Consider the following 25,087-nt stretch of genomic DNA (forward strand, 5'->3'; position numbering starts at 1 on the left):
TGCACCACTGCTCTCAATAAAAAGAGTTATAAAAAAAAAGCTATGAATAGTTATATGTGTTTAATCTGTATTGCATCACTTTCAAACATGCTCCTCTGCCGCCCCTAAAATTGTTGGCCTTTCCCTTTCCTTGCCTGAGAAGAGGTATTTACTTAGAGTAGCCGCAGTGTATATAGGAGCATCACCTTTCAGTACCATCAGCGCTTCGGTGCCTAAATAATTACACACTGGCCAAATCCATTTACTTCTGGGCTTACTATTTGCAGGGCATAAAAGCAGAACGTGGCTTATGCTTTCCTTGTGTCGTGTAGCTCCTACCAATCCGAATGATCTGCGCATTGGTTGGAAAACTTTGGGCGAGGTGCCTAGACTGATTCCAGGCACCCCCGCAGGATGTGTTGGCCTTGGGACCAGCTAGCTCACAGTGCCACCATAAGCCCCCGTAACCTTACCAGGGAGCGAACAGTTTCTGGCAACCACTGTCAGAGAGCACATTGTGCAGAGATCAGTAAATCATTGCTCCTGGCAGCATTGAAAGTTGATGTTAAGGTCACTATTTCAAGCATGTCATAGTGAAACTTCAGATACAAGGTCTTTGCTGGCTGCTGTTGAGGGATGTCTAAGAAGTTGATGTAGCGCTTAAAAGTTTGAAAATTGTAGGGGTGCATTATACTCACTGTTAGTCGGCACCCGCATATAATCAAATGTGTGCTCAGGTATTTTGTGTGCAATGTATTATGAATTGTATAACCTATATCGATTTCCATAGAAGTGTTAGCTATGTACAAGCATCTTATGTATATATTGAAGCAATGCATAGAGCTTAGTCCTTTTTCTTTTTTTTTTGAACAATGTGGTGTTAGAAATGTGTAACTTAGACTTCGTGTCTGTGGACTGTTTAGTTTGACCACACATGAAAGAAAGACGTAAATGTCAATACTGTGATTTAAACCTGCTTGTGTAACCGAAGTAGTGGCCAAAATTCGCATATATCGTTGAGGCGAAAGGCCTGGTATTTTCTTATGTTAGCCAAGGGCAATAGGCCAAAAAGGATTTATTCCAGTAGAGGTTTTAGGCTGTAGTAAATTGCAACTTAAAAGATGTGAAGAATGTCTGCTTTGCATGATCTCACCCCAGGTGCAAGGACAGTTGCTCGTTAGTAGAGAAGCTCTTTGTTCACAAATTGACTTATGTAGTAAAAGCCAGACATGGGAGTGTATTGGAATGTGCCAATCGTAACTCCTAGTGCGGATGGCGTCTGGGACTCAAGGCCAAGCGATGGACGATGGAACTGGACAGCGCTCTGTGGAAATTTACTGAAAGACGACCCCGCAGAAGAGGAGGCGCAAAGGGCGTGTTCTGGGATTTGGGGTTCTGTATTAGGGACAGCGCCCGAGGGTGGAGGCAGATCAGAGCAGCCCAGAGCAGAGGAAGGCTAGGCGAAGGGATAGAGGGGGCAACTTAGACCAAAGCTCTCTAAGTGAAGACTTCTTATGAAGTTTCACTCTGACACCTTTTATTCGATGAGGGTCTCAAGGGATTGCTAAGTAGGGATGTCATCTAGTGCAGAGTAGGGACAGAGATGGTATGGTTCAGTGTCCCTAGTATCGACATTTGCTTGGTGGTGTTCTACCTCATGCTTTTAGAGATTGTACTTTTAGTTATTTTTAGCCGTATGCGGATTCTCCGTAGAGTAGCTTTTGTGTTAGTGCCTATGTACTTGTTGTGCCTCGTATTGAGGACTTTGTACCTGCAAATCTTTATGCTGATAATAAAAACCAGAGAGCCAAGAGATTAAGTCTCGAGTCCTTGATTATGGCAAATTGCGGACAGTAATTTTGATAATTGTGTGTTTTTCCCTCCACGCTATTGGGCAAGTAAAAAGGTCCATCTGACCAGAGTGGGTTCCAGTAGATAATTGTGAGATACTCAAATGGGCCGGAGCAGTTGGTAGCAAACGAGGATGGTTTCTTACTGATAGCGAGGGAAGATTAGATAAGGATAAGTGACCCTTGAGGCCCAAGAGACGATAAGTGATGCTGAATCATCAGATGGCGAGCAGCAGACGGCAGCAGATGAGCATCGACGGCGAGTAGCAGCACGGCCGAAAGCAGCAGTTCCAGGAGTGAGTATGAAAATGAGATGTTGTAGATTGCGGTGTTGATTTGTTGTGTGATGTCTTGCGGAGTTGTTGTGTATGTCGTGTGATTGTGAGATCAGGCTGGGAGCGCGCGCAGCCCGGGAATTGTGGTGTAGAAGACACCTGAGATAGATTTTGTTGACCACCCAAAGGAGATCGTGAGGTACCATCGATCACCTGGACCGAGATAGGGGGAGCGAATGCGTGTGTGTATGCCAACTTAACGCTGGTCGTGGGTTGTGGTGTGCAGATCGGAGTGTTAGTAACCTATCAGAGGCGATCTGTCTGGCCGGACGGGGGCAGACGGGCGCCAATTGAGGTCAACAAGGTCGAGAGACTGTGGACGAACAGTCAGAGGCTGTGGACGGACAGCCAGAGAAGTAACTTAATTGGTTATTTCAGTGTGTGAATGGGACGTGAGTAAGCGTGAAACGAGTTTGGAGAAGGGAACTGCTGCGAACGAAGGAAGGTGACGTCAGAGGGTGTCGCGCTGTGATAGGCCGGTTGGTGTGAGTCGCGCTGTTATTGGAGGATTTGAGAACAAGAAGTAAATAGAGCGCGAGATCGAATTTGCTCATTATGAAGTGCCTTAGGGCTTTGCGAGAGTTGTGTAGAGGCGATAAGCATGTGGTTGTTCGTGGGGGAGAAGAAGCCCCTCCCGAGGATACCCCGGCACATTACATGGCACAGAATGTGGGGTTACATACTATAGTTTGGATCGAGAATTGGCACAAGGTTACACAAGGCGAAGGGGAACTAGCTTTCCCGAGGTATGGCTCATTTAGACTAGCAGTGCTGTACCAACTGAAGACGGTGATGGGGTCCTTAAAACCCTTGCCAAGACCAGCACAGTTTGAAGCATTACATGCGTGGATTAGAGCAGCGCATGATAAGGAAAAGGGAAGAAGTCAGGAGAGAATGAGGAAGTCGATTAGGGCATTTCAGGATGCCAAGTGGGACGCAGCGGAGAAAAGATGGAGAGTGCAGACAATTGAGGAAGCGAAACTGTATCCCGCGCTAATGGAGGAGACTGGGATAAGACATGGGAAAGCACAGAAAGAGGAAGATAGTGATTCTGATGATGGGGTATTGCAAAGATTGCTAGACGAGAGACCACCCCCTTATAATCCAGATGAAGCGGATGATAGGTGGGGTGAGAGGGGAGACTCTAGGAGGGTAACAATCCAGCCTGAGACCCGAGTGGAAGGGTTGGTTTCGTTTGAAACCGCGAGTTCACAGGGTCAGTCTGAGTCTAGTGGGAGGATTGAAAGAGAGATGAGGTTACCGGATGCCTTAAGGGTACCGGTCACCATTGGACCGATTGTGTCGATATACAGTCCGGAATCAGAAGAAAGAGAGAGGTCAGAAAGAGTGGCAGAAAGAGCGAGGAGAGAAAGCGGAGAAAGTGAGTTGGAAGGGGCAACGGCCCGACCTCCAAGCCCTGTACAATGGAGTACACCATTAGCAGCGGTGTCAGACACATCTAGGGGCGAAGAGGACGAGAGACCGGTGAGGCCGAGGACTCTGATGGAGTCGAGATCAGATTCAGGGTCATGGGTACCGCCAAAGAAGCAAATGAGCTGGAATATGGGCAAAGCGGGGACAACCCCAGTTGCCTTTACGAGCCATTCTGCTCCCATAGAACCACCAGAAGAAAGGAGAGAGCAGGAACCGGAATGCGAGTATGATGAGGGACGTGGAGCAAGTTGTCAGGTGTTGAAAGGAGCCTTGAAGGCAGGAATGATAGATGTAGTAAGACTTAAAGCAGAGGCGGATGAAATAATATATGGGAATCTACCTCTTGAGAGAGTAGTGACATATACTCCAGATGAATTGCTTTTTGTAGCAAAAGATGTGACTCGGAAAGCACGAGTGGCACATGAGAAACTGGCGGGTTTGGCTAGAGAATATGGGGTGGATCTGTCCAAGACTAGAGCATTACAAGGGAACCATAGGATGCATTGTACCGAGCGGGAATTGGAAGAGAAAAGAGTTGTTGGTCTAAGGTCACATACTAGCACATTGTCCTAGGGAACATCTATGCCCCTAACGTGGACCAGGCGACTTTCTTTGCGCGTCTCTCAGGTGTGCTGGCTGGCTACCTTGCGGGCCCGGTGCTGTTAGGGGGTGACTTCAATTCCATTGCAGATACCGCACTAGATAGGTCGCACCCGCCACTGCCCGCGTCCCCGATGCACCGACTGGCGAAAACTAGGTCGGATTGGCAAGACAGATGGGGCCTGACTGACGCTTGGCGCGCTCAGCACCCGGCGGAGAGGGACTATTCGTTCTACTCCGGCCTCCACGACCTTCATGTCCGACTGGACGCCTTCCTGTGTTCTTCTTCGGTCCTCCCTGCGGTGGCTGGGACGGAATATTTAGCGCGCACCGTCTCCGACCATAACCCCCTACTTCTGATGCTAGGCTGGATGAACGAAGTTCCGCAGATCCCGTCGTGGCGACTGCGGCCGGACACGTTAGACGATCCACCGTTCCGGGTGGCGCTCGGGGAAAGGATTGGGCACTACTTCGCTGAGAATGTCGGCACTGCGGCCTCCAGGGCAGCGGAATGGGACGCCTTTAAGATCGTGGTGAGGGGCCATTGCATAGGGAAGTATGCGGGGATACGAAAGTCCTTGCTGGATGACCTAGACAAAGCCGAACGCGCGCTGAGAGAGGCCGAGCTGGCGCGCCCCGGCCGCCCCGAACTGCAGGGTAGGCTTTGTGAGGCGCGCGAGGCAGTGGCGGTGGAAGTCGAGCGGCTTCGTAGCTTCGATTATAAAACGTACCTGACTAAAACGCACGCCGAGGGGGATAAGGCTGGGACGCTGCTGGCCTGGTTGGCGAATCCTACTCGACACAGTCAGCCCATCTTAGCTTTGCGGGACGGGGAGGGCCGTGTAGGTACCACGCAACCAGCCATCTTGGACGGCTTTCGGTCCTATTATGTGCGCTTGTACAAAAGTGCGCTTCTAGCACGGGGCGAAGAGGTAGAGGCGTACCTGGACGAGTTGCGTCTACCACGATTGGACCAGGAGCATGCAGACACCCTAGGTGGCCAAATCGAATTGGCGGAAATCAAAGGAGCTATAAAGCGGATGGCCCGTAATAAAACTCCGGGCCTAGACGGTCTCCCCATAGAGTTTTACGGTCAGTACCTGGAGCAGCTGGCTCCCCGGCTTCAAACTGTCTACAATGAGGCCAGGGACAGAGGACGGCTCCCGCGCTCCATGCGAGAGGCCATAATGATCCCCCTATTAAAACCACGCAGAGAGAGCGCTGACCCCGCGTCCTACCGGCCCCTGTCAATGCTCACTACCGATTACAAGATCCTCAGCACCATCCTGGCGACCAGACTGTTGCGCCACATGCAAGAGTTGATCCACAAGGATCAATCTGGGTTTATACCCACCCGCAATACCACCCACAACATCCGGCGGTTGATCAGACTGGTAAATGATCCCCCGTCTGAGGCGCGGATGCCCCTAGTACTGTCGATCGACATTGAAAAGGCGTTCGATAGCCTTGAATGGGAATACCTGTTCAAGGTGATGCGGAGATTCGGTCTGGGAGATAAGTACATACACTGGACGAAAGTGCTCTATTCCTCGGCGAAGGCACGCGTCAAAGTGGGTACGTTGGTCTCGCAGCAGTTTGAAGTAGATCGTGGCACCAGGCAGGGTTGTGCACTATCCCCCCTGCTGTTCGCATTAGCGATAGAGCCCTTGGCGGCTATGGCTAGACTGGGCAACCATTTCGGCGGGCTGGATTTTAGAGGGCACCGCCACTATATATCGCTATACGCAGACGACCTCCTTCTCTTCCTGGAGGACTCCGACAGTGCGGTGAGGGGTGCGGAGAGGCTCCTGGAACGCTTTGGAAGAGTGTCTGGTCTCCGTGTTAACTGGAGCAAGACCTGCCTGTTCCCCCTGCGGCACGCGGAGGCGCAGCCCCCCGCTTGCCAGTCGATTAGATGGGAGCCTCGCTGCCTCGTCTATCTGGGGGTGCACATTTATCATGATGCCCCGGACTTGCTGGAGGGCAACATAGGGCGTTGCATCCGGGCCCTACAGGGGTGCATGTCTTTCTGGGCTACCCTGCCACTGTCAGTGGCGGGCCGCATATCTCTACTGAAGATGATCGCCTTGCCCCGCTTGCTATATTTCTTCCGGACCCTTCCAGTGTGGGTGCCTGGAGCGATTTTTAAACATCTCAGGTCTCTAATAATATCCTTTCTGTGGGGCTCAGGCAGACGCAGAGTAGCGCTCACGACGCTGACCCGTCCAAAGGACGACGGGGGCCTGGCGGTCCCAAACTTCGAGCTCTACTACTTGGCCGCGCAGCTGCAGTCTTTCACGCAGGAAATAGCGAGAGTATACCGTGGCCCGGAGAGTGAGAGGGACGCTGGAACTCCCCGCCATATCCTAGCTTACATCGCCCTCCAGCAGAGGCTGGCACCTGGGGATCTGACCCAAGAAGAGCGCACCTTCCGTCTATGCTGGAATAGCTCGCAGAGGAGAGCTGGAGTCAGACACCCATATGCGCCCGAAATCCCACTGGGCATGGTGACGGCACTCCCTCATGGGGGTGATTGGTCGAGGCTGCAGTTATGGGAGGAGGCGGGCCTGCAGATGTTGGGGGACCTGTATGACGATGGCGTGCTGTCCCCGTTCCAGACTCTGCGGGATCGCTACGACCTCCCGAGAGGGGATTACCTCTTGCATGCGGCGGTGGTGAGGGCTATACAGGCGCACTGGGGCGAGGGCCTAGTTGAACCTACAACGACACAGGTGTGCCAATATACGATGATGTCGGCTGGCACCTTTAAGGCAGTGACGTGCCTTTACTCGCGGATGGTGAGGGAGACACTCCAGCCCCTAACTGCATTAAAAAACAAGTGGGAGCTGGATCTGCAGGTAGACATCCCTGACACCACTTGGGCGCAATTGGTGCACAGAGCCAGAAAAAGCACGAGAAACGCGCGATTCCAATTGATACACTTTTATGTGCTCCATAGGGCATACCTTACCCCAGGAAAAATTAGGAAATATTTTGGAGCCGCGGAAGCTGCGTGCCCTAGATGTAATAGAGTGGGAGCGGACCTGGTCCATATGCTGAGGACCTGCCCAAACCTGCAGGAGTACTGGGAGGGGGTCGGCGACACGTTGAATGACGTAGCAGATAGGGACCTACAATACGACGCGGCCGTTTGTATACTCCACTGGTTCCCGCACACGCCCAAGAATAAAATGTCCAGCAAGTTTATAGACATGGGCCTTCTCCTAGCTAAGCGAGAGGTGACGAAAGGGTGGAAGTCGAAGGCGGGGCCTACACACCGGCGATGGCTCAATGAATTTCTCAAATGGGCGGCTAGCGAGAGCACACTCAGGTACCAACTAGCTCACCGAAAACCGGACGACCGGGCTCAGGCGGCGGCAATGGCATGGGAGGTGATGGTGCAGGCCCTGCGAGATAGCCCAGCCAGTGGGGAGGAGGGTGAGAGCTCTGGGGAAGCAGCGGACGAAGTCGTACCACTGGCCCCCCTGCCAAGCACGCACGATTAGGGATTACTCCATTTTTCCTGTTACCCGCCACACATGCTATATGTTCCTGACCAGGCGCAATCGGGAGGGCACTAGGGAGGGGTGGGTGGAGGGGGAGTTTTCAAGTTTAAGGTTTGCTGAAAGTAGGTTGTAAGTTCTGTAGGTAGTTAGGGGAGCAGAGGGACAGCGATCAAAAGCGGGCAGCGGGGTTCTTCACCGGAAGTATGCTCCTGACAGTTTCGTATTAATGTGCCATGTTTCTATATGACGCCGCCCGGCCTCTGGGATGTGGGCAGTACGGCTGTGTATACTACACGGATTAATGATTAAGGGGAGGATGGGAAACCTGCATTATTGACATGCATCCTGGTTGCTGTAAGCTGTACTTGGTCCTGCAATAAAAATGAATTGACAATAATAACTAAGGTCACATACTAAGGAACTGATTGTAGCTATGAGAATATGGCTGATGCTTGACAAATGGCAAGAGAAATGGGCTAGGAAAAGGAATTCGAGGGGAGCGAAAGGAGGGAGCTCTGAAGGAGATTTGCAGGAGGTAAAGATCCTTCCCTTGAGAGAGGTGGCGAATGGAGGATATGTGCATGTACCATGGAGCAGGGGGGATTTGGCATCATTTACGAATGATTTTCCCAGGCTCAGGGAGAAGCCTGCAGAGTGGTACAAGCAAGTTGAGCGTTTCGTTAAAATTTCGAAGGTGTTGTGGATAGATCTGAACACCTTATTCGATATCGTGGTTCCGGGAGATCTGTGGAACGCATGTAAAATTGCTGTTGATTGGCCGGACTATGAGCCTGATAGGAACATAGTTACAAATGGTCCGTCGCCCGTGGTAATGAGGCTGTACGATAAGGTGATTACCTGGTTGAAATCGAAGGTTTCACCCCAGGACATCGATTGGGTGAAGATAGACAGGACAGTGCAGGAGCCAAAGGAGACAGTACATGAATTTTATGAGAGACTTTTGAAGGCTTTTAAGCAGTACAGTGGTTTAGATGAGCTGGAAACGAAGGACATGGGACAGTTTGTGTCTAAGTTTGTGCTGGGTTTGAAACCCGAAGTCAGTCTCATGATACAGCAGCATTTGATCTGTTGGCAGAATAAGCCTGTAGATGAGATCTTGCGGTATGCTAGGTACTGCACGGATGAGATTGAGTCCAAGCACAAGAAGATGAAGGATAACCTATTGCTCATTCAGATGCAAGCTGCTCAGGGACCGCCGAATGGGGGTCAGGTGGGGCGGAGACAGGGAAATTATCAGACAGGGAATCAGAACGCGCAGGGTCAGGGAAGGCCGAGGCCCGTTGACCCTAGGACAGGCATAGATGTAGCGATCTTGAAGAAGACGACTGCTTGTCACCAGTGTCACCAGGTGGGACATTGGAGGCGCGAGTGCCCCTTGAACCCCTATAATCAGCCGCAGATGGAGGGAGGAATGGGTCAGGTCCCTGGGGCGGAGCAGGTACAGACGGTGACTGTACCGAGAATGATGCAAGGGGGGACCGGCGTCTCGCAGGTGCAGGTTCCCCAGCCACCCCGGATGCAGAACATACAGCAGGGAGCTCGGACTTATTTGCAGATGCCCATGTTCGAAGTAGGAGAGGAGAGGGATGCAGATTTGCTGGCGCAGCTAAGTTTAGGTCAGGATGATGATTGCCTACTTAGGGCTATTCTAGAGGTAGATCAGAGAGGACCCTTTGTGGAAGCAGAACTCGATGGACACCCTACTACCTTTTTGGTAGATACGGGGGCTACCAGGTCAACTATAAGGTCAGCAGTAATTCCGGGGGTAGCCCTTTCGGGGGAATGCATACAAGTGGTCGGAGTGGCGAATAAGAGGCTAGTGAGCCCCTTAACGGAACCGATTCCAGTCAGGATAGGAAACTTTAGGGATCGACATCAGTTCGTGGTGTGCGATTCTAGTCCTGTTTGTCTGTTGGGAAGAGATTTGCTGTGTAAGCTCAATTGCACAATCTACTGTACTCCGAAGGGAGTAGAGGTACAGACAAGGGATGATGACGCGACCTTTAAGGTTGCAAATCAGCGGGTGTGTGTGGAAATGTACCCGGCTTTGACAGTGGAGGAGCTTCCACCGGATTTGAGGGAGTCTGTGTCGACCGATGTGTGGGATCTAAGCGGAGAGGAGATCGGCTTAGTCAGGGGAGTGGAACCAGTGAAGATACAGGTTAAGCCAAACGCGGAATTCCCGAGAACACCCCAGTATAAACTGTCGCCTGAAACAATTGCAGGGATCAAACCTGTGATTGAGTCTATGATTAGGCAGGGAATACTGGTGGAGATCATGGGTAGTCCATGTAACTCACCCATTATGGGACTGCAGAAACCAAGTGGGAAGTTTAGGATAGTGCAAGACCTGCGGAAAATAAACGACATAGTTGTTCCATGTTGTCCAGTGGTACCGAATCCATCTGTGATACTGTTCCAGATCCCATGCGAAGCTGGATGGTTCACTGGGATTGACTTGTGTCAGGCATTCTTTTCGATTCCCCTACATGAAGAGAGTAGATTTCTTTTTGCATTTAGGCTAGAGAATCGGATATTAACATGGTGTCGTATCCCACAGGGGTATACGGAGAGCCCGTCAATTTTTAATCAGCTCTTAAAGAAGAATCTTGAAGGTCTTGTGTTGCCGAAAAACTCTGTTTTGGTGCAATACATTGACGACCTGCTTGTTGCGTCAGAGACAGAAGACGCTTGCAGGGTCGATACCATTGCGTTGTTGAATTTCCTGGGAGAGAACGGTCACAAGGTGTCTCCAAACAAGCTGCAATACTGTTTACCTGAGGTACCGTATTTGGGGCACAGAATTGAGAAGGGTAAAAGGAAAGTGTCTCCAGATCGCATTGATGCCATTCTGAGGATGCCAGTTCCCTCGACACAGAGGGAAGTTAGAATGTTTTTGGGAATGGTGGGCTATTGCCGCCAGTGGATCCCAAACTTTTCCTTTGAAGCGAAGCCTTTACAGCGGTTGACGCGAAAGGATGTAAGTGATCCGGTACCATGGGACGACGACTGTTTGAAATCATTTCTGAGGCTGAGAGAAGCCTTATGTAGCGCTCCTGCGTTGGGAATGCCGGATTACAACAAGGCATTTGCATTATTCTGCTGCGAAAGAGAAGGTTGCGCATTAGCAGTGTTAACCCAGAATCATGGAGGTGTCCGTAGACCAGTTGCTTATTTCTCAGCTACTTTAGATCCAGTAGCTTCTGCGTTGCCCGGATGTCTCAGATCCGTTGCGGCAACAGGTGTCAGCATCGAGAGATGTGAGAGCATTGTGATGGGTCATCCACTTACTGTACATGTGCCACATTCTGTTGAATTGTTGATGACCAGGACTAAAACACAGCACCTCACGAATAATAGGCTGACTCGTTATGAGCAAGTTATCCTTGCAGCCGATAATGTGACATTGAAGAGGTGTGCTGTTTTAAATCCTGCTACATTGTTACCTGTTCCAATTATAGATGATAATGAAGATTGTGAGGACCATGATTGTCTCGACGTTACGGAACTATGCACCAAACCGAGACCTGACATTGTCGATGAACCACTCCCAGTTTCAGATGAGATTTTCTTTGTAGACGGTTCATGTTTAAGAGACAGTGTCGGTCGACTGAGAGCAGCGTTTGCTGTATGCACCATCACGGGTGTGGTTGAAGCCGCTTGTTTAGAAGGAGTACACTCCGCGCAGGTGGCTGAGCTCATTGCCTTGACTCGTGCCTGTTTGGCAGCCGACAAGATCCGTGTAACGATTTACACGGACAGCCAGTATGGGTTTGGTGTGGTTCATGACTTCGGACAGCTATGGTCCCAGAGAGGGTTTATGACGTCTTCAGGTTCTCCTATAAGAAATGGTGAACATGTACGGAAACTGTTAAAAGCATTGCAAGGTCCAGATGAAATTGCTGTTGTTAAATGTGCTGCCCACACAAAGGGAAATGATTTCGTCTCGTTGGGAAATAACTACGCTGATGAAGTAGCCCGATTCTGTGCAGAACAGGGATGCAATTTCACTGAGACCCACGTCGAGGAAACTGGGGAGGAGGTGGTGTACGGTCAGATGTTAGCAATGGCCGACTCATGGGAGGAACTGAAACAGCTTCAGGAAGGGGTCTCGGATCAGGAACGTGACAGCTGGATACGAGCTGGATGTGAGAAGGGAGATGTGGATATATGGGTTTCGAATGATGGACGAGCGGTGTTGCCGGAAAGTTTGTTGAATCCCATGGCGAGGTTGATACATGGTGCTGTACATCTGGGTAGGGATGCCATGATGAGAGTGTTTCGTCAGACTTGGTACAATCCGAAGTTTCGTGCAGTGGCTGAAACTGTGTGCCAGAGGTGTGTCACTTGTCAACAGATGAATGTAGGGAAAAGAACCGCTGTGACTTTGAGCCACATAGGGAGGTCAGGGGGACCTTTCAATAGGATGCAGTTGGATTTTGTCGAAATGCCGAAGTGTAATGGGTTGAGGTACATATTAGTGATAGTATGTGTCTTTTCCAGGTGGGTGGAGGCATACCCTACACGCAGATGTGACACACTCACAGTAGCGAAACTATTATTGAGAGAACTCATTCCAAGGTACGGGTTCCCGACGTCCTTTGAATCGGACAGAGGAACTCATTTCCACAGCGAAGTTATGAAGTTGCTTTGTGCTGCTCTGAATATAGACCAGAAGTTACACTGTAGCTATAGACCAGAAGCTTCAGGGATAGTGGAGCAGGTGAATGGAACTCTGAAGGCTGGGATGGCGAAAGTGTGTTCGTCTACGTCTCGGAAATGGCCTGATGCATTACCTTTGGTCCTTATGAGCCTCCGAAGTGTGCCTGATAGAAGGACTGGGTTGTCTCCCCATGAAATCCTCATGGGAAGAGCGATGCGTTTGCCTGCAATACCTGCCACTGCTCTGATAAATATCACTGATGATATGATCCTGGACTATTGTAAAGGCCTTGCTGACGTGGTCCGTTCTGTGTCTCAGCAGGTGTAGACAGCAACGGTTCCAGCTGCGAGTGACCGGTGCCACGACTTGGACCCAGGCGATTGGGTCCTAGTCCGAAAGCACGTGAGGAAGAGTTGTTTGGATGCTAGGTGGCGCGGCCCTTTCCAAGTGATCCTTGTCACGAACACAGCTGTCAAGTGTGGAGGTTTACCGAACTGGGTGCATGCTTCTCATACCCGTAGAGTCCCAGCACCCTTGGAAGATACAGCCCCTCTCGAGAACAAAGATCCCAGTGAGCCGACAGAGCCTCCTGAGAGGGCCAGTCAAGCTGTAAGGGTTGCTGAAGCGGCTGCTGGTGCACTGAATCGTATTGGGGAAGAGCGTGAAAGGAGTACTGACCCAGAAACCGGCGAAAGAGCAAGAGGTGCAGTGGGTAGTACAGAATCAAGTTCTGCCGAAGAAGAGGAGGTCAGTGCATAGGGTATCGAAGGGAAGACCGGAGGCGTTACCGAAGCAGAAAGGGTTTGGCCCGCAAGACAGAACCGGGTGAACCTGAGGTTGGCTCCGGACACAGACCTTGCACCAGTTTCGGAAGAACCAGAAGAAGAATCAGGTGACGAGGAGAATCCTCAAGGTGGTGTGAGAAGGTCCAAGAGAACTCGAGTGCCAAGTCGGAAGTACGCTTCACCAGAGTGGGCATATCAAGTGACTGATGCCAGGGTTACCGAGCACGGGAAGGTTGAGGTCGATGACGTTGGTCAACAGTGTCCCGCTCCAGAGGGTGGAAGTACTGCTGAAGGTTCCGGGATTGGAGATCGAAGGAATTTTGACGATTCATATTCCGAGTCCGCCATTCCTGAGTGTCATTCGAGGTATGATCTTGGACAATTTGGAGTTCCCGACGTTCACGACTGTGCCAGACCCACAGGAACTGATCATTCTTAAGCTCGAAATATTGCAGGGAGTCCTGGAACTGTTGGGACCAGCGCTTATGTTAGACTGATTTGAGAAGGTTGCAAGCAGAGAAGAAGATAACCTAGATCCGAGCGGAAGAAGAACAAAATTAGGGATTTTTCCGTTATAGAACGAAGAAAAGTTAGGGAGGTTTGCCTAAAGTTCACGAAAGAGACACTGATGAGAAAGAGACTTACCCTTTCAGAGACTGTATTGGACACTGAGTATATTCCGAAGATGGCAGATCCTGCAAACCCACATCGTAGGGCTAAATTGATAATAGGCACATTGGTAGGAGTTGTGATAGTCACCATATTTGCGGTAGTGATAAGTTCATACATGGTGGCTCACAGGCAAGAGGGGAAGGTTCAGGGAGCACCCACACCTATTACCCCAGGGCAGAGAGGTGTCAGTATCAGAGAACAGGAAATATCGAAGTTGAGGGATGATCGCAGACTCCACATGGATTTATCGAGGGGTGATTTCAAGCTTAATGCGTATGCAAGGCTGCTGTATGAGTATGTTGATGCGATGGATGTGAAGGATTGCTATGTGTGTATGCAGTTGCCTGCTTCAGTGGATGAGGGTATCAAGTATCATCATCTCCCATTGACATATGGGATTTCTTGTAGTTTATTACTCAGTTTATTTTATGACAGGAGACAGTTCAAGTATTTCTTTTCAAATTTTGACACGGTACTTCCTGAAGTTCCAGCAATCAAGCATTTGAACAAATATGATTCTAGCAAGAAAGAGGACAGACTCCTAAAGTATTTTAGACCGACTATGAAGTTGGATACGGCGCATGCTCACAGGAATAACCTGACATGTGCGTTATCTGAGATAGAGAAGAAATTCATAGACCAGGTAGAGGACAGATACAGACAGTTGACCCAGACACGACACACCGGAGATAGCCCAGTAGATTGGACAGACGAGGAGAGGGCTCACAGATCCAAGGGAAGTTATGGACCAATAGCGTTAGATGAGGTACAGAGAGGGAATTTGTGTATTGGACGGCCTCAATCCGATACGGATAAGGTCGCAGTAGGACATAGCACTTGTTCTCAGACCTTTACCGTGGAAGCTTCTGCTAAGAATTTTATGGTAGGTCCAATAGAGGTAATTCCGACAGTATATTATGTATGCGGGAAGAATGCTTATGTCAGACTACCTGCGAATTGGTATGGCATATGCTATTTGGCCATTATATTCCCGAAGATCTATCACACCGAGGACTTGGAGTTGTTAGAGACGAAGCGACAGTCTAGGAAACGTAGGGCTACGAACGCCGGTGCAGTGATTGGGGACATACGGAGCAATGATACCTAGTATGGGTGTGGTGTTGAATGATGTGAAGATTAGGAGGTTGGCGACTGTGGTTGATGAGTTGTCTATGAATACGGCGAGATCTTTGTTGTTGGTGGCTGGAGAGATGTTGTCGATACGGAATATGGTTATGCAGAATCGCCTTGCTTTAGACGTATTATTAGCCAAAGAGGGCGGAGTCTGCAAATTATTGAAGGTTCAGGAATGTTGCACATATATTCCAGACAACACGAAGGAGATAGGGAAGTACATAGATAACATCACAACTATTCACAAGAAGATTATGGATTTGACGGAGGAGAATGTGTGGGAGAAGATTGGATTAGGATTTGGAAGAGTGGGAACTTGGTTTGCGAATTTGGGAAGAGGATTTCTGGGATCAGTGTTGAAGCCGATTATCATTGCTGTGGTTTGCGTGATTTGTTTGTGGGGATGCGTGAAGGCATGGAAGTGGTATCAAGGAGGCAAGGTTGAAAGGGCTCTTAAGGCAAACGAGAAAAGGATGGCGAAGCTCCAGGAGCAGCAATATGAGAGTCTTAAGAGACTGGAGGGAGTTCGACATGGCAAGATTATGACTAGCGCGGTCTAAATCAGTTCTAAAGAAGAGAAATGTAATGGTGTGATGACGGGTGTCATCAAAGGGGGGAACTGATGTAGCGCTTAAAAGTTTGAAAATTGTAGGGGTGCATTATACTCACTGTTAGTCGGCACCCGCATATAATCAAATGTGTGCTCAGGTATTTTGTGTGCAATGTATTATGAATTGTATAACCTATATCGATTTCCATAGAAGTGTTAGCTATGTACAAGCATCTTATGTATATATTGAAGCAATGCATAGAGCTTAGTCCTTTTTCTTTTTTTTTTTAACAATGTGGTGTTAGAAATGTGTAACTTAGACTTCGTGTCTGTGGACTGTTTAGTTTGACCACACATGAAAGAAAGACGTAAATGTCAATACTGTGATTTAAACCTGCTTGTGTAACCGAAGTAGTGGCCAGAATTCGCATATATCGTTGAGGCGAAAGGCCTGGTATTTTCTTATGTTAGCCAAGGGCAATAGGCCAAAAAGGATTTATTCCAGTAGAGGTTTTAGGCTGTAGTAAATTGCAACTTAAAAGATGTGAAGAATGTCTGCTTTGCATGATCTCACCCCAGGTGCAAGGACAGTTGCTCGTTAGTAGAGAAGCTCTTTGTTCACAAATTGACTTATGTAGTAAAAGCCAGACATGGGAGTGTATTGGAATGTGCCAATCGTAACTCCTAGTGCGGATGGCGTCTGGGACTCAAGGCCAAGCGATGGACGATGGAACTGGACAGCGCTCTGTGGAAATTTACTGAAAGACGACCCCGCAGAAGAGGAGGCGCAAAGGGCGTGTTCTGGGATTTGGGGTTCTGTATTAGGGACAGCGCCCCGAGGGTGGAGGCAGATCAGAGCAGCCCAGAGCAGAGGAAGGCTAGGCGAAGGGATAGAGGGGGCAACTTAGACCAAAGCTCTCTAAGTGAAGACTTCTTATGAAGTTTCACTCTGACACCTTTTATTCGATGAGGGTCTCAAGGGATTGCTAAGTAGGGATGTCATCTAGTGCAGAGTAGGGACAGAGATGGTATGGTTCAGTGTCCCTAGTATCGACATTTGCTTGGTGGTGTTCTACCTCATGCTTTTAGAGATTGTACTTTTAGTTATTTTTAGCCGTATGCGGATTCTCCGTAGAGTAGCTTTTGTGTTAGTGCCTATGTACTTGTTGTGCCTCGTATTGAGGACTTTGTACCTGCAAATCTTTATGCTGATAATAAAAACCAGAGAGCCAAGAGATTAAGTCTCGAGTCCTTGATTATGGCAAATTGCGGACAGTAATTTTGATAATTGTGTGTTTTTCCCTCCACGCTATTGGGCAAGTAAAAAGGTCCATCTGACCAGAGTGGGTTCCAGTAGATAATTGCGAGATACTCAAATGGGCCGGAGCAAAGTCTTCATATAAGGGGGTGCCTTTGAGGAGCAGAAACTGATTGGTCATTCTCCCATGGCTAGAGATATGAAGTAAGCTAGACGGAATATACCTGTAACACGTTTTTAGCGGACTCTGAGGCAAGAGTCAACGATGCAGGATCCGACCGAAAAGAACGAAGTCCAAATTTTGCAAACCAGGATTTGACGTGCCTAAACCGCGGGAAGGTTAGGCTATTGTTGAAAGACAACAATCCCTTTCCCGCTTTGTGGTAAGGCTTAAGCTTGGCCCAAATCCTCACCCAATATGTGAGTGGCCTTAAGCGGGCAATTTCACCCACCCGTCTATGTGCCACATCTAGAAACATTGGAATCAAATGAACAAATGTATTTTTGCTAAGAGTAAGTGGATCTGCATTCACGTGGTTCCATATTTCAACACCGTAAGGCGGCTGATTGAAATTTTAGTTTGTTTAGCTCTATAGCCGGAAGTAGGGCCCTCGAGGTTGTCCCCTGAATTTTTTATAGATGGTTGAGGCCTGATGTTGGCCAACTGCCCTTCTCTTCTGGACATGGGGGGACCACGAGGCCTTACGATCCAGAATGATACCTAGCCACTCGAATCCAAAGACTCGTAGCGCCGCAAGGTGGCTCGCTTCGTTGCACTGCGTGAAAGATTGATACATCTGTCCCCTAATGTAGCGTGCTCTGAGCAGGAGGCAAACAAGACAGGGTACACGGTGAGTTATGACTGGTGGGAGGTGGATGGAGAGGGTGGCAGAGAGAAGGGGGGATCTGGCCTGGCAGGGGAAAATATTACAAACTACCCCCCATGACTTTCAAGGAGGCTGAGCTGTGGGACAGGGCTCAGCTGCACTTGCAGCCAAATCTCAATGCAAATTTTCCAACCATATTTCCCAGCTGGTAAAATCAAGTCTGGTGTACAAGCACCCAGGAAATCCAGGGGAAGGACCATTAGGCCAGTTATAATTGGGCAGAGCATTGTGCAACCAAGGTATACCTCGTCTCTCTATTGTGATTGGTGCCCACGTCATGTACAGGTATCATATGAGTTTAACATTCTTTTAACAAAAATATAAAGTTTAAAAAAAATTAAAGGTTAATAATTTGTAAATAAGAATGCCCAAAGCTGTATGCAGTGCTAACCAGCAGTTACCCATGTATAGTGGTATCACGTGAATGACGTACTTGTGAAAACTATCGTAATGGTATGTTTTGAATAGCAGTGGTGTCGTTCTGAAAGCTGGAAATGTCCTAGGTGAATTTGTGTTCAGCTCTAAGTAAGTGTGGTTTTATTGTATCTGTGTCATACGTGTGTATCTTGCCTTCTAGGAGTATTAATTTCCTATATGAAAGTTTGGACATTATGGAGAATTTTTATGAACCCCTTTGCGTCGCTCTTGCACCATGCAATGTGTACAAGAGCGACGCAAATGAAAACTTAGATTACATGCGTGGCCCTGCGTGGCTTCATAATTCTCAAATAATCGCTGTGTTACATTACTCTGCGTCATGGAGGCATTACCATGGGTGTTGCAGGGGTGTTCACACGCAACATCTATGGATTTTGACACATTCCCAGATTTGTAAGAACAGGTAAACCTGGGAATGTCCCTAAAAGATACGCCCCCCGGAGAGGCATAACAAGGAGAAATATCTTTATTTCTCCTCTTTCTAAGAATGCTGTATTCTGAAGCACACATAGAAAGAGGAAAACGCCTCTCAGGATTGCTTTTGTGTAGGAATTTGTCCCTTCATGCACAAAAACAATCCTGCAGTGCAACCTAGGCACTATTGCACCATGGTGCAAGGGTGCCTGTGTTGGCACTAGGCAGCCCATTGTGTGCCAGCATAGGGGGACAGGACAGGGATGTGCCATATTGCCTCATATACAGCGCATTCCTGCCGTTTGTCAGTGACGCAGCACAGTGCAGTTAGGTGAGTTGCTGCGCTGCACCACTTTTTCATAAGTATGGCCCTTTATGCATTCGCAGTAGTATTCTATTGATGTATTTACATGTACTGCGTTTTGGCATTGCCTTTGTGTATTATATTGCAGTACCTAGGGAATGTGTTCATCTCTAGGGTCATGTTGAAGTTTCATTTCTCTACAGTCACATGGAGAGGCAGTGTTTCTGTGCAGTGTCATCTCTATGTTTTATGTAGGTGCACTGCTATGTTAAAAAGTTATCCTTTGGCTTCAATGAGTTGTACCATGGAACTGTTGCTCCTTATAGCATTAGAGAAAAATATATATTTTATATAAGTGGTGAATATTATAATTCCAGGTAGTATCTGGCCAGTATGTTTGTTTACAGTGTTGTCTGGACACTGTGTTGGTGTGTGGTGATATCTAGGTGTTGTACATGAGTATTGTGTTATTTCAATGCTGTATTTATGTAATGTTTACCTTTGGTACTGTTATAGCAGGCATATGTCTTCCTGCAGGTTGTATTTGATAGGCAGGTACCGCTTGTACAGATAAGTTCACAAGATTTGTGAACCCAGCTTTCTCTCCAATTCCTCACTGACAGACTATCTTTGACTCTGTGCAGAGCTGTACTGCCTTTTAGCTAGATGTGTGCTATACAGATACCACATGAATACAACGGCGATGAGTGGAGAATGAATTTATGATGCCTAAAAGGAAGCTGTTTTGATATTATTCTACAGTTCTTGACTTGACTGTACCTTCAAATACATCTTCAAAACATGCCAACTCTCAGTTATACTTTATGAAGCTGGATCTGCAAAGCATTTACCATTTTGTTCAATTTATTAATAAATCATATGAATGCCTCTATATTTTAGTCTACAACTGAGAAGAAGCCGAAAGAAAGACCAATGATTGCTCCTCTATTTTGCAGTGTAGTACACCACTTTCCCCATAATGTTAGACAACTCTCTGTTTCTCTGTTGCAGGTGGTGGATAAACTATTTGGAGCTCCTGTGGTGGCTGTTCCGTATCTGGAAGATGCCTTGTCTTACGACCTGCTCTACGTTGTCATCAAGCAGTCTGAAATCCCTCGAAACCATATCCGTTGGGTGCGGAAGATCATTCCTGTGGGTCCCTTACATAACTTGGTGGAGCACAACCATCACTTAGATTTAATCAAGAGCAGCGTGGACCATGTTTCCAAAGTTCGCCCTGACTTCCAGTACGCGGAGAGCCACCTCATCAAGGGCTCCACCAGGTACATCCACCTCACCCTGAAGAACATCAACAAGAAGATTGTCCTCTTCGTTCTGAACCCAGGAGAGCTCACCCTGAGGCCTGACCTTCCGTGGTTGCCCGTCAGAAGGATATACGTTATCTATGAGGTCTTCTACTGCTCTCACCTTCAACTTGTAGTGACCGATGGGAAGGAACGGAAGGAACTCAAGCTAAGTCAACCTACACCCATCGGTTTCTCCTACTTGAAGTTCTCTGTAAGTTCGAAAAGAATGATTGGTCAGCAAAAGAACACAGGGAAGTCTAAGTTGCCCGGGAGAGGGTCGTGGGTACGGGTGTCAACTGTGCTGGCCCATCATCCAAGAAAAGGAAAGACTGCGGGGTCATCATATAAGCAAATAAAGACAATCCGGACTGTCTCCAGACTGTTATCTGGTAAGTTTCAAGTGATGAGTGTAATGGGGAGGTAAGAAATGGTTTAAGAAGAATAGTGTTTCAAACAATTGCCTCTTTATTTCTGAAGTAACAGAGTTTGGCAAGCCCCCGACTTGAATGCGGGGAATATTTTGGTAAATTTCATATCATTTCGAAAAGAAGTTAATTAAGTTATACCCGAGTTAGTCTAGCTCCAGGCGTTTGTCCTTTGTATTTTTGACTAGTAGCCTGGTTCCCTGAACAAATGACTCCACAAATGATAAGCAAATGGCTTCCATCTTAACGAAGAGTCTGAAGATTAGTGAGACTGTAGAGTGGTTCATCTCACTCATGTAAGGGAGTCACCACACTTCCAAGCCTTTGAGTTCAAGTACATAATGGGGGGAGGGTCTCTATAAGTTCCCTTTGTACTGGCAGAGAAAGAAGTGTCATGTGAGATTTGCACCACACCTTGCTTCAATTTCAAGGGCAAATAAACAAATATACAAGGGCAATGTTTGAAGAGAGGCCAAAGAAAGGACATTGGAGGGCTTCTTGATTCACCAGAGCTGGGAGGGTGGGGGGCTATTTATACAGGTGGCATCTCTGCCATCGCAAACACAACACAAGCCCAACCTTCTGCGCATACCCACGCCCTGCACACTCTAGCTGTGCTGGATGACCAGAATGGACCTCCCCATCCAGAAAACCATTGTAGACGCCTTCCATCACTGGTGCTGCATTGTCAAGTCCATAAAACACTCACTGATTCAGCTGAGCCATTACACACATCCCATTGCTAATTCTGCTACCCTAAGGGAATGAGTGTCACAAGGCAGGGTGCAGTTCCTTGACCCCAGAGGCGGGACAGAGGTTGAGACATCCTGTGATGTCTAACAGGCTTGGGTTTACCTTGATGATAGTGGGTGATGTCAGTGGGCAGTTCCTCACGCCCTATCTTAAAACGTGTTTCACCACTCAGCTTTCCCCCTCACTGCTTGATTGCCCCAATGCCCACCCTCAAAGAGCAGCAAGGCACCCTGACTGCTGATATTTCACTCACACTACTTTATTGTGTTTTGAACCTCAGATTTTGCAGTTGTAGGAGTGAACCAGCACAGCCATGGCACCCATTTGATGTGTTGTGTGAATAATGATTATGTCGCAGGGCATGGTGGGATACCCATCTCTTTAGAAACAAACAGACTTAGCTATTTGGACCCAGCTTTACAGTCAGTATTCTGGGCCTTACTAAGCAAAGGCCAAGTACCCCGGCCTTGTGCAAACATCATGTCACTGGCTGTTCATAGGAAGGGCTCTCTCTGCCTCTAGAGTGGGCCCAAGGTGCTGCTTTGTTTGACTCCTGAACTCCCAATCCAGTAAACAGATCGCCTTCCTTGATCTTCTTTGGGGAACTATTAACCAATCACATTTTGGACACAAGGATTACTTTTGAGCGATCAGGGCTCCACCAGAACAGTTCTGGAGTGGATAAAATGTTAATGGTGGAACTGTTGACAGCTTGGTTAGAGAGGTTTAGAATGCATGTGTCTGGTTGGCCGTAGCAAGACCGATGGCCAAAGAGACATGTACACTTTAAACTTAAATGCACAGCTCGCTGCTGCCACTCAGCAGCAATGGCCCCGTCCCGTTCTGACTCCCGGTTCAGGACGGGTTGCTGAAAAATAAAATAATAAATACACTTTATTACCATTTTATTTTTCAGCTCTGGGGCTTTTCGGGGGGGGGGGGCTTTTTTTAGTGGGGCGACGCTTCTCCACTCAAATGAAGGAGACGCCTGCCATTATGCAGATGACATCATTATATTTCGTAGGGCTCCAACTGGCTCACAGAGGAGAACCAGCCTATTCTATGACCCAACACCTACAAAATAAACACTCCCAATACTAAAGTCTTGGTTTTTCTAGATAACAAATAAACAGATCTGACTTTAGAAGGTCGGTAGGTGATGTAAAATTAGAAAAGGTAAACATGTTCCCAATTTGGGGTGGAAGGTTGGACAAAATTTATCTTGTGAGCCACAGCTACAAAAATAGAACAATCTGCCCCTTTTATAATTCGTACAAAGCAGTAGTCAAAAGACACATTATGCTGTAAAATGAAGTATGGGTTCCAAAGTGCTGCCCGCTGCGCTGCACTGCACATTCTTTGACAGGATTACAGAATATGACTGAATGGAGTGTAACATTGGGAAGATTTTATTTCAAATAATTAAAGACATAAACTGGATTTGGGAGGTAACCAAAGGCGTAAGCAATCGTTGGTATTGCATTTCGGGTGAAATTCAATGTTGCTCAGAGAACTACTGTGTGCAGAGCTCACTGGAGCTGGGGGAAAAGAGAAGACCTTCATGACAAATCTAAGCTTAGCTCTAAATAAGTTGAGAACATCTAATTGAGAACATCTAAGGATCATTTACAATACTAGTCTCTAGATAAATTGAATGTTCCTCAACTATATTTTCAAATGTGGACGGACCACATGGTTTGTAGATACCTTTTCCAACTAACTATGGGACACATCCTGTATAAAGATATTTGAGGAATTTGGTAAATAGACAAACTCAGAATCCATCGGGTCATTACATGAAGCAAGGATAGAAGATTCGTCCTCTCTTTCCTTGTGTGGAGTTTCTGCAGTCGTGACTTAACTATTAGTAAAATTAAACTCTTCGTTTGTGAATACCAAATAAATAGTAAGCATAGACAAAAGTGTAACTTTACCTTTGTTAATCAGCCCATAGTAGCCGGCTGTATGCCTATTAGTATTGCTGATAGGAGGCCACATAGGTCTTGAAGAGGACGTGGGAGGAACTTTGAGGCCCACTGCAGGTAACATGAGTTTTCAAAAGGAAGGGACCAAGTCTACCCGAGGCAGCTTCATGATTGGCATAGCACAACAAGTATTGTGAGATATGATGCAAACAAATAAATGTTTACATAAATATATACAAGATAGGATCCATCTTGTTAGCTACAAGTACCTTCACCCACATTTGGCCATCGAGCCATTTGCAACCAGTAAAATGCTTTTTGTCATATACCAAGCCCTATTTTGCGAGTCTGTAACTTATTAGCAATTCGCAAAATAGGGTTTGCGAGTCGCTATTAGGAAGGGGCATGTTAAGGGCGTCCCATCCATATCGAGGACATATCGAGGACAGAATATCAACGGACAAAATATGGGAATGTAAGTGAATATAGGGAAGTGCTGATTTACTATCTTAACTCCACATCTTGTAGATATATGTACCATATAGGTACATATATGGGGAGTTAGATATAGGAAGTCTAGACTTACCTGCTGATATTTTATTTTCGATACTCTGTACTCGACATTGTGTCCCATTGACATTGTGGTTTCGATATTCAGGGGGCACGCTGACTTGGTGACAAAGCCTCAGTTTGGTACCATGCTACAATGAGGCTTCAGAATAGTGAGAAAACCTGCCTATACCCACAGAAGCCGCTAGAGAACTTCTGGAGAACAATAAACACGAATATGACAGATTTTCAAATCTAACAAGAGCCTCTATCTTTTTCTGACACATTTCTTTTTAACAACGTTTCTGAGTCGGTCCTCTCCAATCGCCCAGCCCTGGTTGTGTGGCAGCTTCATCGTTGAGGTGGATAAAGTTAAATATAACTGAGACACGAATAGTAGATGTTTTCTAGCTTTGGAAGGATCAGCTACATCTCCTGCCCCTTCCACAGAGTGATACATTGCGTAAAATGTTGATTGCGCAGTTTGATAAGTGACATCTATGGTGAGATACCAAAGGGTTAATTTAGAGTAATTAATACAAATACTGGAAATAGAAGTATATACTCAACCAACTATATTTTGGCTAGTTATCACCAAAGACCATGATCACATAAAGGTACTTTTCCTTCCATGTGGTCTTGGAACAACATGGTGATTAGCAACAGCCTACTGGTGATATACAGTTGGGGATATGTTATCTGGTAGACTGCAACTGGCCATTGCATGCTATTTTCCTCCTGTAACTTGTGTCTTCTTCTCAGCCCTAATGCCTCGCCTTGCTTCTGTCCATTTTCATTCAGAGACCTTACCTTTCTCAAGCCACCGGGACCCTGAGACCATCGACACCCCGTCCAACTTCACGGCAGCTGAGATGCGCACCATGTCTCTACCTCTCCTCACGAGTGCGGCAACAGACTCTGACAGCGATGAGTGACCTGGCTGTTGACCCCAAAAAGGGACAGTGAATTGCTCTGGAACTTTGAGAGCACATCTTATGTTCCACCTCCTGCAGTTAAAAGCATATGCTGCAAAACAATTGTGTCCAAAGGTGTGCCTGTCTTACTCAAAATTGTAAAATGAAAACAGAGCTGTTACAAAATTGCGGGAACCCAACAGAGAAGGTTCTTTTCCCTGTGTTTATACACTGAAGTGTGGAACAAACAAACTTATATGGGGTAGCTGTTATTCACCCTTTCTCTCACCTGTCCTGTGTGTTTGATAGCTTCTGAATGTTGGATTGCTCACAGGGGCTCCTGGTGGGTAAAAGGTGCTGCGGTAGGGAGTTGATGTGGCCTGA

The 25,087-nt window shown here is 47.5% G+C and overlaps 1 protein-coding gene across 1 annotated transcript in view; it reads left to right on the plus strand.

Annotated features, from left to right (window-relative positions):
• Positions 1–24,724, plus strand: part of C8H11orf42 (chromosome 8 C11orf42 homolog) — a 47,421-nt gene extending 22,697 nt beyond the window's left edge. Inside the window, exons 2-3 of the mRNA XM_085620616.1 lie at positions 19,842–20,526; positions 24,591–24,724. Coding sequence (XP_085476742.1) covers positions 19,842–20,526; positions 24,591–24,724 — 819 coding nt within the window. The remainder of the gene's footprint in view (positions 1–19,841; positions 20,527–24,590) is intronic.
• The last annotated feature ends 363 nt before the right edge of the window (positions 24,725–25,087 follow it).

Source organism: Triturus cristatus, chromosome 8 (genome assembly GCF_964204655.1).
Source record: "Triturus cristatus chromosome 8, aTriCri1.1, whole genome shotgun sequence".
Lineage (NCBI taxonomy): Eukaryota > Metazoa > Chordata > Amphibia > Caudata > Salamandridae > Triturus > Triturus cristatus.